A 16083-nucleotide genomic window follows, 5' to 3' on the forward strand; every position below is an offset into this window, starting at 1 on the left:
CAGATAGGCATTCAAAATGATGCTCAACATCATTAGTCAACAGGGAAGTACAAATTAAAATCACAATCAGAGAGCATTTCACACCCAGTGCAATGGCTAAAATAAAAAGACTGACACTACCAAATGTTAGCAAAGATATAGAGCAATTGAACATACTTTCTTGGTGGGACAGTAAAATGGTAAGCCACTTTGGAAAAAAGTTTTGGCTGTTTTTTATAATTTTTTTTAATATATCTTTATTGATTTCAGAGAGAGGAAGGGAGAGGGAGAGAGAGATAGAAACATCAATGATGAGAGAGTCATCATTGATCAACTGCCTCCTGCAAGCCTCCGACTGGGGATCGAGCCCACAACCCAGGCATGTGCCCTGACCAGGAATCGAACCGCGATCTCCTGGATCCTAGGTCGATGCTCAACCGCTGAGCCACGCCCAGCCAGGCCTCTTTTTCATAAATTTAAACATACACCATGACCTAGCAATTCTACTCCTAGGGATTTACCCAAGGGAAATAAAATATATGTCCACAGAAAGACATATATACAAGAATGTTCACAGAAGCTTTATTCATAAAGCCAAAAACTAGAAACAACTCAAATGATTATCCACAGGAGAATGAATAAAATTGTGGTCTTTTATACAATGGAGTAATACCCAGTAACAAAAATAAACTACTGATACACATGTAACAACATAAACACATCTCAAAAATTATGTTAAATGAAAGAAACCATACACAAAAGCAAATAATACCATATGAATCCATTTATATAAAGTTCAAGAATAGGTAAGACTGATATATGATGATAGAAAGTAGAACAGTGGGAACTTTCTGGGAAGTGATGGAATGTTTATGTATTTATAAAAATTCATCAAATTGTACATTTAGGATTGGAGCATTTCAATGTATGTAAATTTTACTTCAGTAAAAATATGTTTACAGCAATGTCATTAATAAATTAAAATTAGAAGCTACTTAGATACCTTATAGTAGGGGTTTAGTTAGTAAAGTATGTATCCAAATACCACAGCCACTAAAAATAATGCTATAGAAAGCTATCTATTGACAAAGAGAGGTGTTCATGACAACTTTTATGAAAAAGAAGTTATCAAACAACATATACATTACAACTGACCTGTAAGCACAAAAATGGTCTGGAGGCATTTCATGTAAGTGAGACTTGAGGTTAACTTAAAAGAGTGTTTTCACTTTTTCTACAATGAATATGTACTTAGTTTTGTAATAAGAAAAAATCTTTCCAGATATATAAATAGTTATAGATTCATAGGTACAGATAGTTTTTGTTATTCGTGGTAGTTATGTTCTATAAGCACACCAGGAAGTCTGAATTAGCAAATACTGACCCATTGCTCTTAGGGGAAACACAGAGTTAGGTTCCTACGAGTGTCACATTTTCATCAGCTGATCAATATGTAACCTTGTTTTATGTGTACTTCTACTTAAAGACATCTTATTGAATATGTACTGTTGATTCATTAACATTGAACTCATAGCCAACAGTAGTATAACCAATGCCTGAACAAAGCTTATTTATCACGTGCATTTTCTCCCTAAGGGAAGTCATAGCCTTTTTGCACTTAAAAACACTAGACATGGGAACATTTTAAACAATATCTCCCCCAAAAAAGCATAAAAATGTGAGAAGCATGGCATTAAACAGATTGTGAAAAGGACACTTGTCTGCAGTATGAGAGTTGAAATAAGAAGGCAGAGTTTCTCCTTGTTCAACCTCAGCTGGGAGCATACAAGTTGGGCAACTCAAATTTTTTGCTTCTCTGTGCATATTTGCAAATGACCATGAAAATACTGCTAGTATTGATTTGGGGGTTACAAATAAACTTCAGCAAGTAGGCCAACTCACAAATGCAGAATTTGCAAATAATTAGGATTGACTGCATATAGACATATCTATGAAACAAGGTATCCCCAAGCTTTTGATGTGCACTCCTGGGGCATCCGTGAAGGAAGGAGAGGAGGCTGATTGGAAGGGGGCCTGGAGAGACAAAGAAGGGAGGAAGCAGATCCAGAGAGAGGCCACCTGGGAAGCTGAAGTCACCTACCCCTAAGCAGTCACAAATCCACAGTCATAAGACCAGACAGACCTGAGCACTTGGAAGGAAGACCAGACACAGCAAGAGAAAAGCATGCTTCTCCTGGAGAAGCTCATCTGAACCAAAGCAGAACCCACTGACGAGAGAGCACCTCTGACCTGCAGGCTCTGCAGAGAGGCAGCAATGGGAGCAAGTGGAAATAATTGCCCCGGGACCCTCCAACCATCTTAGAAATGTGCTTAAAAGCACAGACACCGCCTTGATTTCACCTTCTGTCTTCATTGTTTCATTTTGGGGAGTGTAAAATCTTTTCAAAGGCTTTCAGGAGCCGGTCCCAAACTCAGCCCAGGCCCTTACACTCCCAGGAATCCTCAACCTCAGGCTCACAGCTAGAAAGGGGGCCACTCGATCCCCAGGCTCTGAAAGAGACACATATCCCACATTATCTGCATTTTTTCCACTCGGTCTGCAGGAAGAATTACCCTTTACCAAGACATAAACTTACCTAAAGAGAGGCCAGAAAGCCAAGGTTGAGGGAAGCTCCTATTTCCAAACACAAAACTGACACTTCAGCCTTCAGACTAGCCAGCCATGCTGGGAACAAGGGGGCTGCAAACCTGTTCGTTAGGCAGGCCCTGCTTTCCTTTGCTGTGAGCATGCTGGGGGGTTGCTGTTGGCCATCTCTGACTTCCACCTGAGTGCAGCCATCTGGCTCCATTGGGCTCCAGAGCCAGGATGAGCCTACTCAGGGCTCAGAAAGAAAGGCAGGCTCTAGGCCCCATTTTCCTGTCTTCCCTCTGGGCACCAGCCAGGCAGAAGGGCAGGGGCAATGGGTGAGGCCTTCCTTCTGCTGCTGCCTACCAGGTCCACCCGCCTCATACTGGCTCCAAGGCTGGGGGCCCTCATCTGCATTTGCTCAGAGCCTAAACTTCCAGCCCTGCCAGCCCCAGTTTCTGGGTGAGTCAGAACCAGAAAGAAATAGGCTGTGAGTTGAATTCCCTCCCCTGGACTTGGGCTTATGAGTCTCCTCCATTTCCCATCCCACCAACACACACAGGGACCAGCCTCAGTGCCAAGGGATGGGGGGCAGCTTCACCCCAGTTTGGTCAGTCCAGACCACTTGGTTCGGAGATGTTGGGTAAAGGAAGGAAAGAATATGGAGGAACAGAGATCTGCTCACAGGAGGACGGCAGAGGGAGAAGCACTTAGGACCTGGAAGCCCAGCCTGACCAGTGCCTGGTCCCCTGCCCCCATGTCCCAGTAGACTCACCCTCATCACAGTTGCTCCCAGTAAAGCCAGGGCAGCACCTCCACTCCAGCGCCGTCACCGTTCGGTAGGACACTCTGTATGTGGGTCTGATCAGAGTCCTGTAACTAACACAAGGGCAGCGTCAGGACAGTGTGAGAGCCCAACTGTCCACCCCAGACCCAATTCCTGCAGAGTCAGCCCAGTCCAGGGCTCTGGGAGCTACCCAGCCAGTGAATCCTGTGGCCCCAGCTCTGTGCCACTGGCTGTGTGGCTCTGGGCAAGTGACCATCCCTCTCTGTGCCAAGTGTGCTCTAAAGTGCCTTCCAGCTCTGCCTTTCTCAAAGTCTCCAGGTGTGACCACCTATGGTAGAAAAATGTCTTGCACACTGACTGCTATGGACTGAATTGTGTTCCCTAGAATTTATGTTGAAGCCCTAACTCCCCCCCCCCCCACACTGAGGAAAGGGCATGCGAGGACACAAAAGAAGACAGCTGCCTGAGAAAATAAAGTTCTGTTGTTTAAGCCACCCAGTCTGTGATATTTTGTTATGGCAGTTCAAGCTAAGACATCGACCAAAATAATGAATATAGAAAAGAAAAATATCATTAAAATCTTTATTTCCTTTTGTTGATTCATCCAATGAATGCTTTGAGTGCCAACTACATGCTCCACTGTGGTCACAGATGGATAAAACCGAGTCCCTATTTTGAAGAAAATCACAGCCTCTAGGATGAGAGAGAGACGTCAATGAAAACTTACAGTCCAGCAGCGGGACTCTAGCAGCGAGAAAATGCCCCACAAACTGCTGTGGCATCCAGAGTAAAATTCAAAGTCCTGGAGTTTTATTTTTTTCTCACAAGTAAGTTTGATACTTATTTCGTATCAAATTTATTTTGGGATTTTGTGAAACTCCATGGATAGTGACTATAACACATATGACCAAATTTCACAGGGGCACCAACTCAGCCGTTACTCATTCTACATGCGTCACTACAACTGAGCTGCTTCATCGTGTTGGCAAACTTCCTCTTGAAAGCAAACTCCATGACTCCACGGAATCTGAATCTGCTGACACTGAGCAACTTAATCAGTGAATGGGAAAATGATGAATTAATTGGTAGCAACAGGCGTGACATTTCAAGATGCACTGTTGACAGGAAAACACACGAGTCACATCTTGAATTTCAGAAATATTGCACCAAATCTGAAAAATCCTGTTACACTAATTTCTCTTTTTAAAATCCTCTCACTCATGTTTCGTAAACATTCCAGCAAACCAGCTTCCCCCTGGAGAGCTAAGGAGGGTGTGGCTGTGTGTAGCCAGGGGCAGGAACTTTTGAGTGAGGAGCCAAAAGTCTGCACGGAAAGGTGCCCACAGCTGGGACCTGGAGAGCAAGCCCAGGCCTCTGGACTCTAGATCGGCGCCCACTCCCCTTCCCCCACCCTCCGGAAAGCAATTGGCATAGGCCAATGGGAACAGGGAGTGACAAAGAAACAGTGTCATCATCACCAGTTTTTACAGCAGGTGGCCTGGTGGGACCTAGGTGGGTCAATGAGCCTGGGTCCAAGGAGTATAAATAGAATGTCTGTGCTATAAACACACTTTCACACTTATACACACACTCACTGGCACACTCACACCTCACATACTCACATATTCACACAGTCACATACATGCACACTCTCACATGCACACACATATGCTCACACACTCAACACTCACACAGCTCATTCACAGGCTCACACTCTCACATGCCTTCCTGCTACAGACCTCCAGTCTGAAGCAGGCCCAGCTGGGATATGGGTGAGGCTTTAATGTAGATAAAAGGTGCCAGGTATATTGTGGTAATCATTTCACAATATATGTAAATTAAACCATCAAGCTGTATACCTTAAACTTATACAGTGATATACATCAATTATTTCTCAATAAAACTGGGGGGGGAGGACAAAAAAATAAATTATCTAGCAAAAACATTTTTTTAAAGATGCCAGTTTTTAAATTAATTCCTGCAATTAGATTGTTGTTCTGGCTTAGAGAGATCAGAAAAGCTTCAGAATCTCCTAGGGCAGACGTGTAAAGCAGGAAAGGGTCAAGTTGTTTATTGTATTTGTGTCCTGAGCAGTGCATTTGATGCCATGAAAGGGTCCCTCCCATAACCTCAGCACCATGGGATAGATGGAGCCCTGGGCTCTGGACTCTGCCTCTAGTACACAAGGTGGACTTGCACACGTTCCTCAACCTCCCTGAGCCTATTTCCTGGTCTACATGACAAGGACCCTACATAAACCAGAATGTGATGTGCGAGGCTCCTTGGGAAAGCATATGTGCAAGGCATTGAGAGCAGAAAGGGGTGGACAGATGCTGGATTTGCAAAACACAGATCTGACCTCATTCCTCCCAGCCCACACCCTTCGTTCATCAGTCCTCACTGCAGTCAGGAGAGTCCGACCTGCTTAGCCATGTGTGCAGGTCCTTCTCCAGCTCACACAGCTACCCTGTATCATAGACTGCCCCTTGGCCTCCAGCCCGTGAGCCCTCCAAAATCCACCAGGCATTCTTCAGTCCATGCCTTGAATGACGACGATGATAAAAATACTAATGTGTAGATATAACAAGAGTTTTGATTGAGTGCTCACCATGTACCAGGTACTGCTCATAACAACCCGAACAGATGGATACTATTACTGTTCCTAATTTACAGATGAGAAAACCGAGGCAGAGAGGTTAAGTAACTTTCTCAAGGTGGTGGAACTAGGGACCCAAACGCAGGCAGAATTGGCAGAGCCTAGTAATACTAGTCTGTGTCCATTCTTTCCAACATATGCATGAGGTACTGATCTTGGGCCCCTGAACCAAAGGAAGAGCTCATCTTTCTGGCCCTCACTTTGAGGCCATGTCTCGTGCGGACATGGGACCAAAAGGAACCAGATGGCCTGTGAAGTCCAGGAGCAGAGCACACCAGTAGGTGGCGCTGCTTCACCAGCCCAGAGGGCCAGGGCTCAGAGTGGCTGACCCCTCCAGTATTACCAGGAGGCCCAAGGCAGGTTCAGTGCTCACAGCCTCTCCCTCAGTCTGGACAAGATGAGGAACTTCAGCCTTTTACATCCATAAAGAACTCCCAGCCCTTCTGCTTGAGTCCAGTATGCAAACCCAGATCTTTCTAAAATGCAGATCCAGTTTAGTGACTGCCCTCTCTTAAAATGGCTCCCAAAGACTAAAGACCAAACTCTTTAGGTCAGTAAATAAGGCCCTGCCTACCTTTCTACCACCCCTCCTCCTACCACCACCAGCCAAGGCTCCTACCACCAGCACACACCGAGCTGCCCTTCCAGCCGTGGGCTTTGCATGTGAATGCTCTTCTGCCTACCTGCTCTTCTCCTGTTCTCTGCCTGAGAAAAATCCCCAGGAGCTTTCAGGGTGACTCAAATGTCCCCTCCTCCTCTGTAAAGCACCTTCCCCCTGGCCAGAGTTGACAGGCTCCCTATTCAGCCCTCCTTCAACACCTTGTACCGATCATGGTGCTTGGTGTTAACCCAACACTCATTTGTGCATTCACAAATGCACACCAAGAGCCTGCTGGGTGCCAGGCACTGGGAATACAAGAATGAAGAAGGCAGGCATGGGCTTCACTTCGTCAGAGCTTGTGGCACTAATCATATCACACACGAGTACATGACCACGCACTGTTTGAGAAGGGCTATGAAGGAAAGCACTGAGTTCACTCTTCACATTATAATGGAATTTTTCTTGTGTTATTAAAATATAACTTACATACAATAAAATAAATAAATGTAATGTTTTGCTCAATGAACTTTAATGTGTGAGTACACCAACATTCCTATCACTCAAATGTCCCCTTGTGCCCCCTTCATGTCCATTACCCAGCCCCCACACATAACCACTCTTCTGACTTCTCTCAGCAGAGATTATTTTGCCTTTCCAAAAGTTCATAAATGGAACTTTATAGCATGCACTCGTTCGTGTCTGCCTTCTTTCACTCATCCATTATGTCTGAGTTTCATCCATGTTAAGTATACCAGTATTTTTTTCCTTTTATTGCTAAATAATATTCCATTATATAAATATACCACAATTTGTCCTTTCTCCTGTTGATGGATATTTGAATTGTTTCTAGTCTTGAGCTATAATGGGCAAAGATGCTATGAGAATTTGCATAGAGTCTTTGTAAACAGGTGTTTTTATTTCTCCAGATTATATACCTATGAACAGAACTGATGGGACATAGGATGGACATGTGTTAACTTTAGTAGATGGTACAAACAAATTTCCATGACCTGTTTGAATGAACCAGTCCACACACCTACCAGCAGCCTATGAGTTCCAGTTGCTCCATAACCTTGCCAACATTTGATATTGTCAGTCATTTTCATTTTAGTCATTCTAGGGTGTATGTAGTACACTTTCATTATGTTTTTATTTTGCAATTCCTGTTGACTAAATAAAATAACTCCTTTTCATGTCTGTCATTTGCATATCTTCTTATGTGAAGTGCCTGTTTGAGACTTTTGCCCACTCTTACACTGAGTTTTGTTTCTTTTTCTTATTGATTTGTAAGATATATATAGGATGGGGCAACAGTAGGTTTATAGTTGTGAGTACACAAAACACAGAGTTTATTCTTGTATTATTATTTCTTAATTATTGTATCATTTTCCATTCAAAACAAGTGTAAACCTACTTTTGCCCCACCTTGTATATTCTTTATAGGAGACCTTTACCTGATATATGTATTACAAATATTTTTTCCCAATTTGTGACTTGACCTTTCATTTTCTTAAATGTGTATTTATGATAATAAGTTTTTAATTTTATCAATTTTTAAAATTTTATTATTTGTTGGGTAGGAGTCAAGGTTCATTGCTTTCCTTTGGGCTATCCACTTGCCCCAGCACCACTTATTAAAAATACCTTCTTTTCCCTAGTTGAATTATTTTAGCCTTGTTGACAACCAAGTTATTATTTAAATGTAGGTCTGTTTCTGGACTCTCTATTCTATTCCATTGATCTGTTTTTCTATCTTTGCACCAAAACCACACACTGTCTTAATAAATGTAGCTTTATTGTAAGTTTCAAAATCTGGTAATCTAAGTCTTTCAATTTTGTTAGCCTTCAAAATTGTCTTGGATATTTAGGTTCTTTGCATTCCCATATTTTTTAAGTTGGCTTATAAATTTCTGCAAAAAAAATTCCACTATGATTTAGATAAAGATTACATGGAATCTATAGATCAATTTCTAAAGAACCAGTATCTTAATAATATTGAGTCTTCTTAGCCATGGCAGAACTGTCCATTTATTTAGATCTGCTTTAATTTTTCTCAGCAGGGTTCACATCTTTCATTAAACTTATGCCTAGGTATTTGTCTTAATCTGCTCAGGCTGCCATTACAAAATCGAAGATCAGAATTCCAGCCAATTCCGTTTCTGGTGAGGACTCTCTTCCTGACTAGCAGACTGCCACTTTCTCACTGTGTCCTCACATGGCCTTTCCTCAGAATTTGGGGGCGGGGGGCAGGGGGGCAGGAAGAGAGAGAGAGGAAATGCTAGTATCTCTTCTTAGAACACTAATCCTGTTGGATCAGGGCCCCACACTTAATGATTTCATTTAACCTTAATTACTTCCTTAGGGACCCCATTTCCAAATACACCCACATTGGGGGCTCCAACATATGAATTTGGGGGAATACAAACATTCACCCCATAACAGTATTTAATGCTTTTTTTATTTTACTGTGGCTCATAAATACAGAAATTTATTTCTCATAGTTCTGGAAGCTGGGAAACCCAAGATCAAAGTGCTGGCAGATTCCAGGTCTAGTAAAGGCTCACCCCCTCGTTCATAGACAACCATATTCTCTCTGTGTCCTCACAGGTAAGAAGGGAAAGGGGTCCCTGTGGAGTCCCCTTTATAAGAACACTAATCCCATTCTCATGAGGGCTCCACCCTCAGACCTAATCACCTTTCAAAGGCCCCATCTCCAAATACTATCATGCTGGGGTTATGATTTCAACATGTGAATTTGGAAGGGGGGAACACTTGTATCCAGTGAACCTTAATAAGTCCATTTATTAGTTCTAGTACTGTATTTGACTATTCTTTTGGATTTTCTAAGTACACAATAATGTTATCTGTGCATAAAGAGTTCTTTATATTCTGTTTCTGATCTGTATGCCTTTTATAGCTTCTCCTTGTGTTATTGCCTACAGTATAATGTTGACTAGAAGGGATAACAGTGATCCTTTTCTTGTCCCCATACTAAGGGGGAATGTGTACAATATTTCATCAATTAAGTATGGCATTAGCTGTTTTGTTATCTTTATTAGATGGAGGACATTCCCATCTATATCTAGTTTGCTGAGAGAATTTTTATCATGAACAGGTGCTGAATGTTATCAAATAATTTTTCTATATCTATTGAGATGATCATATGATTTTTATCCTTTATTCTGTTATTTTGATGAATCACATTAATTAATGTTCAAATGTTAAACCAACAAAACATTCCTAGGATAAGCCCCATTTGGTCATGATGGATTATCCTTTTCATATCTCACTGAATTCTATTTTCTAATATTTCATTTTGAATTTTTACATCTATATTTACAAAGGATATAGTTGGAATTCTTTATCTCTTGAAAAATCCACAAGAAATTGATAACAGGAATCACCTCTAGGGTGAATGGGGGCCATCGGTTTTACTCCATACTCTTTAATACTGTTTGGATTTTGAATTCTGTGCCTTTAAATCACTCAAAAAGGAATACAATGTAAATGCTAAATAAAAAACAGATGATGCTGTTATGGGCTGAATGTGTCTCCCCCACCCCAAATTCATATGTTAAAACCCTAACCCTCAAAGTGTTGGTATTTAGAGGTGGGGCCTTTGGGAGGTATCTGGTTTAGATGAGGTCATGAGGGTGGGGCCCCTGTGACAGGATTAATGTCCTTATAACAAGAATAAGAGAGATCAGCTGTCTACAAGCCAGAAAGAGGGCCTTCACCAGGAACCAAACCTGCAAGCACCTTTATCTTGGATTTCCCAAACTCAAGAACTATGAAAAATAAATATTTGTTGCTTAATCCACCCAGTTGATAGCATTTTGTTACAGCAGCCCAAGGAGACTAATACAGATGTACATTAAGTATTTAACACAATTTCCAGGAGATGAAAATGCTAACAAATGTTACCTATTGTGATGTTTATTTTTTTCTAAATTTTTTTAAATTTATTGATTTTTTTTAGAGAGAGAGAGGAAGAAAGGAAGAGAGTGAGTGAGAAACGTCAATTTATTGTTCCACCCATCCATGCATTCATTGGTCAACTCCTGCATGTGCCCTGACCAGGGATCATACCCAAAACCCTGGAAAACTGGGACAACACTCCAACCGAGCCACCCAGGCAGGGCTGTGACGGTTAGTTTTACGTATCAACTTTACTGAGTTAAAGGATGCCCAGATAACTGGCAAAACATTTTTTCTGGGTGTGTCTATGAGGATGTTACCAGAAAAGGTCAGCATTTGAATTGGTGGACTGAGTAAAGAAGATCACTGTTGGTGGAATTGTAAATTGGTGCAGCCACTATGGAAAATAGTATGGAAGGTTCCTTAAAAAATTAAAAATAGAATTATTATATGATCCAGCAATCCCACTTCTGGGTATATATCCAAAGGAAACCAAACCAGTGTTCCTTGCAATATCATTCACAATAGTTAAGACATGGAAACAACCTAAACGTCCATCAACAGATCAATGTATAAAGAAAATGTGACACCAATAAATTTAAATTTTTAAATTTCATTAAAAAAGAGGGGGGAAATTTGATTTATATACACATACACAGTGGAATATTATTCAGCCATAAAAAAGAAGGAAATCCTGCCATTTGCAACAACGTGGATGAACCTGGAGGACAGTATACTAAGTGAAATAAACCAGACACAGGGAGACAAATATGTCATGATCTCATATATAGAACAAAAAAAAAAAAAAAGAGGTTGAGCTCATAGTAACAAAGAGTAGAATGGTGGTTACCTGAGGCTAGGCGGTGGGGGATTAGGGGAGACATTGACCAAACTTTCAGTTATAAGAGGAGTAAGTTCTGGAAACTTAATGTACAGCATGGCCACCATGGTTAATAATAATGTATGATATACTTGAAATTTGCTAAGAGAGCAGATTCCAAGTGGTCTCACCACACACAAAATATGGTAAATATAAGAGGCAATAGATATGTTAATTACCTTGATTGTGGTAATCATTTCATGATGTGTATATATATCAAAACATCACATTGTACACCTTAAATGTGCACAGTTTTTATTTGTCAAAAATAAAAGTATACACATACAGAGTCCTGAGGGCCTATGTGAGACAAGAGGTCAAGGCTGATTCAAGAGAGGTCTCTTGCCCCACTCCCACCCCTCACCCCAGGGACCATTCCTTTCAGATCAGACCAGCCCCCCAGACCACCTCCACAATAAGACAAACAGCCATAATCCCAGGGTCTACAGACTTCATTTAACCTCGGATGGCCTTGAGGCCATTCTCAGCTGAGGACACTGAGAAGAACCCAGCTTGCCTGAGGATCTGCAGAGAGGCCACACCCTGCACAGGGCTCACCCCACCAGTGATATGGTGGTGTCAGCCTCACTCCTTGACAGCAGACTGAGGGCCAAGGACAAGGTCCTGGGCAGGGGCCACATAGAACCAGGACTGTCCTCCCACCACCAAGGCTTTACTGACCTCCAGATATTGAGAGAGAAACAAGATTGCCTCCTAAGGCCTGAATTCTTCCCAAAGTGGAGACGCCTCTTCATCCTGACTTCCTCCTGATTTTGTGGTGCTGCGGTGTCCAAGTGGGATGGCAAGCAAACTCCACATTGAGGCTCCAGCATCCACCAGGTTTCCCCAGTGTCCCTGTGCCCCTCACTCACATTTTCCAGCTATCCTTAATGGCTGTGCATCTCTCTCTCTCTCTTCTCTCCCTCCCTCTCCCAATTAAGGCCTAGTCACCTCCATCCTCACCTCAAAGGCCCTCTCCTCCAGGAAGCCCTCCTGAAGTCTCCAACCAGATCAATGTTCCCAGCTTGCTGCCTGTGCCCTGCCTTCATAGCACTTACTCCAGATTGCAAGCTGTATTTTTATGTGTGGCTATTAATCGATGCCCATATCTCTGCCACACCATGAGCTCTAGGAGGGCAGGAACCTTGCTTGTGTCTGGCACACAGTAGGTGGGCAACACTATGTATCCACTGACTGGTGGAGGATCTGACCCCTGTGATATGGCAATTCTCCTGGAGCCTGTGGCCAACAGGCATCCAAGGCCACACAACTGTGGAAATGGGCTGAAGGAGGGGCAGCCCCTCGCTGGTCCACGAACAGTGCTATATATGTCCACTTCACAAATGGCAAAATCAGCTCAGGAAAGCAAGGGGAATGTAAGGGAGTTGTATCCGCTGAACACCTAGGTGCTCAGCCCACTCATACTGTGAGAGTCTTACCGTCCCGCTTATGGATGAAGACACTGAGCCCTTGCCTGTGCTGTGCGGCTGGTGGGCAGCTGAGCCCCAACTCAGCTACACGCCTCCCCAGACTCCTGTCTTTCCATCAGCTGCCACCTGCCCTCAACCCTGGACATGTCTGAGAGGTCAGATGAGGCTTCTCTGGTTCCTTTGGCCCAGCTGAGATGGGGACACAGCGAGTGAGACACTGGGGGGGGGGTGCAGGATGACTCCCCCAAAGACAGTCCAGGCTGACTCAGAGCTCGAGAGGAGCAACACAGGCAGGACAAACACAGGGCTTTCCCGCTGCTTTTTTTCTAGTTGATTCCAATGCATCTCTGCCCATCTGTGAGCACTGAGTGAGTCCCCCTTCTCTGAGCCCCTGTCAAGTCTGAGTGGGATGTAACAACCTAAAGGTCCCTTCCAAACCTGAAAGCTTCCAAATACAATTTGGAGTCTCCATCTGGTGTCTCCCACCTCACTGGCCCTGAGTTTTTTCCCAAGACAGCCCAATTCTAGGGACTTCTAACCTCTCTGCATTTGCTCCTTCTGATTGGCAGATCCTGGGGCTTCCCTCATTGTCATTTGGCAAATCCGAGGACATACATTATCCTGGGGGATATTCACTCAACAAATAGCCGCAGAAATCTTGACCCCACCACATTCTGGCCCCTCCCTTCACTGAGTCCAGGAAGTTCTTCCTCCACCACGATCCTACCAGCCCACTGCTCTCCTCCCACCTGTCCTGTCCAGCCTCCATCGCCTCCTTCCTAGACAGGGGCAATGGTCCCTAACTGTTTCCTAGCGTCACTTCCACCTCCAGTATTCCGGACTCCACACAGATGTTCCTGTGATATTTTCAAAGTACAAATTTCCTCCATAACCCTGCCTAGCTTATCTTCAATCTTAGGACAAAACCCAAATCCATAGTATGACCACGTGGACTTCTAAGATCTGGCCACTGGCCACCTTGGCTGCCTTCCCACTCACCCCTCCCTCAATTCCACTTAAAATCCCAGCAGAGCTCCTTCCCATATCAGCTTGTCATCTGCTGTTCCCTCTGCCTGAGACACCCTCTAACTCCAACTCAGTCCCTAGGGCTCACCAGAAGTGCCACCTCCTCAGAGAGACTCTCTTTGACCAGCCCACTCTCAGTTCCACCCACCCCTACAGGCTGGATTCCCTCGATTTACACTGTCATAGAAACCTGACTTCTTTTCCAAACACTCATCACCCTTATAATTATACACCCATCAGGCAATCATTTGTCTGATGTCTATCTCCTCCACTAAGCTGCTGGCTGCAGCCCAGGCCTAGCTCAGGGTGGGGCACATCATATGCACTCAATAAAGATTGGTGGAATGAGTGAAACAATCAATAAACAGTGTGTGCCAGATGGAGTCCCAGGCTGGGAACTGCAATGCTAACCAAGATATGGTGGCTCCCTGGAGGAACTCAGGGTGTCTGGCTGGGGAACATCCATGGAAATTGATGGTTGCAGGGATGGGGGGCAGGGCATGGTCACTTCTACCAGGAGGGGCCAGAAAAAGCCCCCCACCTTGGGGGTACACTCGGGTGACCTCAAGGCAAGGAGGCAGCCAGCACCAAGAGAGCCAGGAGGTTGTTTGGGATGAAATTTGGTGCATTTGGGGGCAGAGTGCTTGGATAGGTAGCAGGGCACAGACAAGGCAGCTCGTGAGGGCTAGGCTATGAGAACCTCAAATGCTGGCAAAGAGTTAACTAGGTATGTGCACATAGTGCTGGCCAGAGCTCTCCAAGCTCTCTAGAGCATACTCCAGATCAGTAAACTATTTTTGAGCCCACAATATATGCATATTAATGTATATATGTGTATGTACATGTATTATTTACTGTCTTTGCATATACTAAAAATCAGCACAGCTTAACTTTGCTCTTATTTTATGTAGGTTAAAAAAGAATACTTTCCACCCTGCAACAGAAAGTCTTTTGGACCCACCATGATACCACCCCTCCTGGCCATGGTGAGGCCACCCAGGGACTGTGGCCCAGAGGAGTATCATGATCAGGTTTGCTTTCAAGAAATACCCCGCCCAGCCGGTATTGCTCAGTGGTTGACCTATGAACCAAGAGGTCGCTGGTTCAATGCAATTCCGGGTCAGGGCACATGCCTGGGTTGCAAGCTCGATTCCCAGTAGGGGGCGTGCAGGAGGCAGTCAATCGATGTTTCTCTCTCTATCCCTCTCCCTTCCTCTCTATCTCTCTAAAAAAAAAAGAAACACCCCACTTGTGGCTGCATAGCAGCCAAATGGGAAGGGAGAGATGGGAATCAGGTGGCTGAGAAAGGGGAGCAGGGCAGGGATGAACAGCCTCACTTTGCAGGGGGGAAACTGAGGCCAAGGAAGAGCTCAGGGTCAGTCTCCAGGTTCTAAAGTGGCAGAGGTTTGAGGGAACCAGGCCTTTTTATGGGGCTGAAATGCTCTCATCTGCTCAACAGTGCACAGAAGTTGATCCCCAACCTTGAGCTGTGGAGGCTGGCCTTGCCCTTTGTAGGTCCCGAAGACCCTCCAGGGAGCATGGAGGGTGAGGTCACAAGGTCTTCCAAGGGGCCCAGCTGAAGTCCTATAGCTGCTCAATAACTGTTCCACAAAGGGTGCAAATGTGTCCTGTGTGTCCCCAAAGGTGCCCCTGGGCTCACAGAGTAACATGAGAGGGCGTTTGAAGAAAAGAATCCCAGGAGGGGTGAAGTGCCCATCACTGGAGGTCTGTAAGCAGAGACCATGGCTTGTTGGCCTCCAAAGGCAATGTCCCCAAAGCATCCTGAGGTGCTTCAGTAGGTTCCAGGACAGGGAAAGACTCTGCCAGTCCAGAGACCTCGCCTAGGGGAGCAGGTATCCCCTCCCTGCCTGGGCACATCAACTCGCAGGCCTCTGCTCCTGCCCTGGCCCCACGTCCTCACCAGGGACCACCTCTAGGAGGATCAGACTGGGAGGTACCGAGACAGGCTGGAGACTCAACAGGAAATGGGAGTGGGGGTTTCTGAGAGGGAGGCAGTAGATTATTAATCTCTTGATTAATAGCAGAGGGCCAGCGGGAGGGGAAGGGGCTGTCCCACTGCAGTTCTGAGGCAGGAGGCAGGGGTCTCCAGCCTCTGGCCTCCTCAGAATCCATGCCAGTCATTCCTAAATGCCAGGTGGAAATCACAGCAGCCCCGTGAGTAGTGTCTTCTGCTCAGGCCTCCCCTCCCACTCAAGACC

General features: G+C 44.6%; 1 protein-coding gene across 3 annotated transcripts in view; it reads right to left on the reverse strand.

Moving 5' to 3' along the window:
* Positions 1-16083, reverse strand: part of COL26A1 (collagen type XXVI alpha 1 chain) — a 157290-nt gene that overhangs the window by 89961 nt on the left and 51246 nt on the right. For 2 of the 3 annotated variants that reach the window (XM_081131654.1, XM_081131655.1), the window contains exon 3: positions 3342-3445. In XM_081131654.1, coding sequence (XP_080987780.1) covers positions 3342-3445 — 104 coding nt within the window. The remainder of the gene's footprint in view (positions 1-3341; positions 3446-16083) is intronic. The other variant, XM_081131653.1, reaches the window with a different exon arrangement.

Source organism: Miniopterus schreibersii (genome assembly GCF_964146895.1).
Source record: "Miniopterus schreibersii genome assembly, chromosome: 3".
In the NCBI taxonomy this organism is placed as follows: Eukaryota; Metazoa; Chordata; class Mammalia; order Chiroptera; family Miniopteridae; genus Miniopterus; species Miniopterus schreibersii.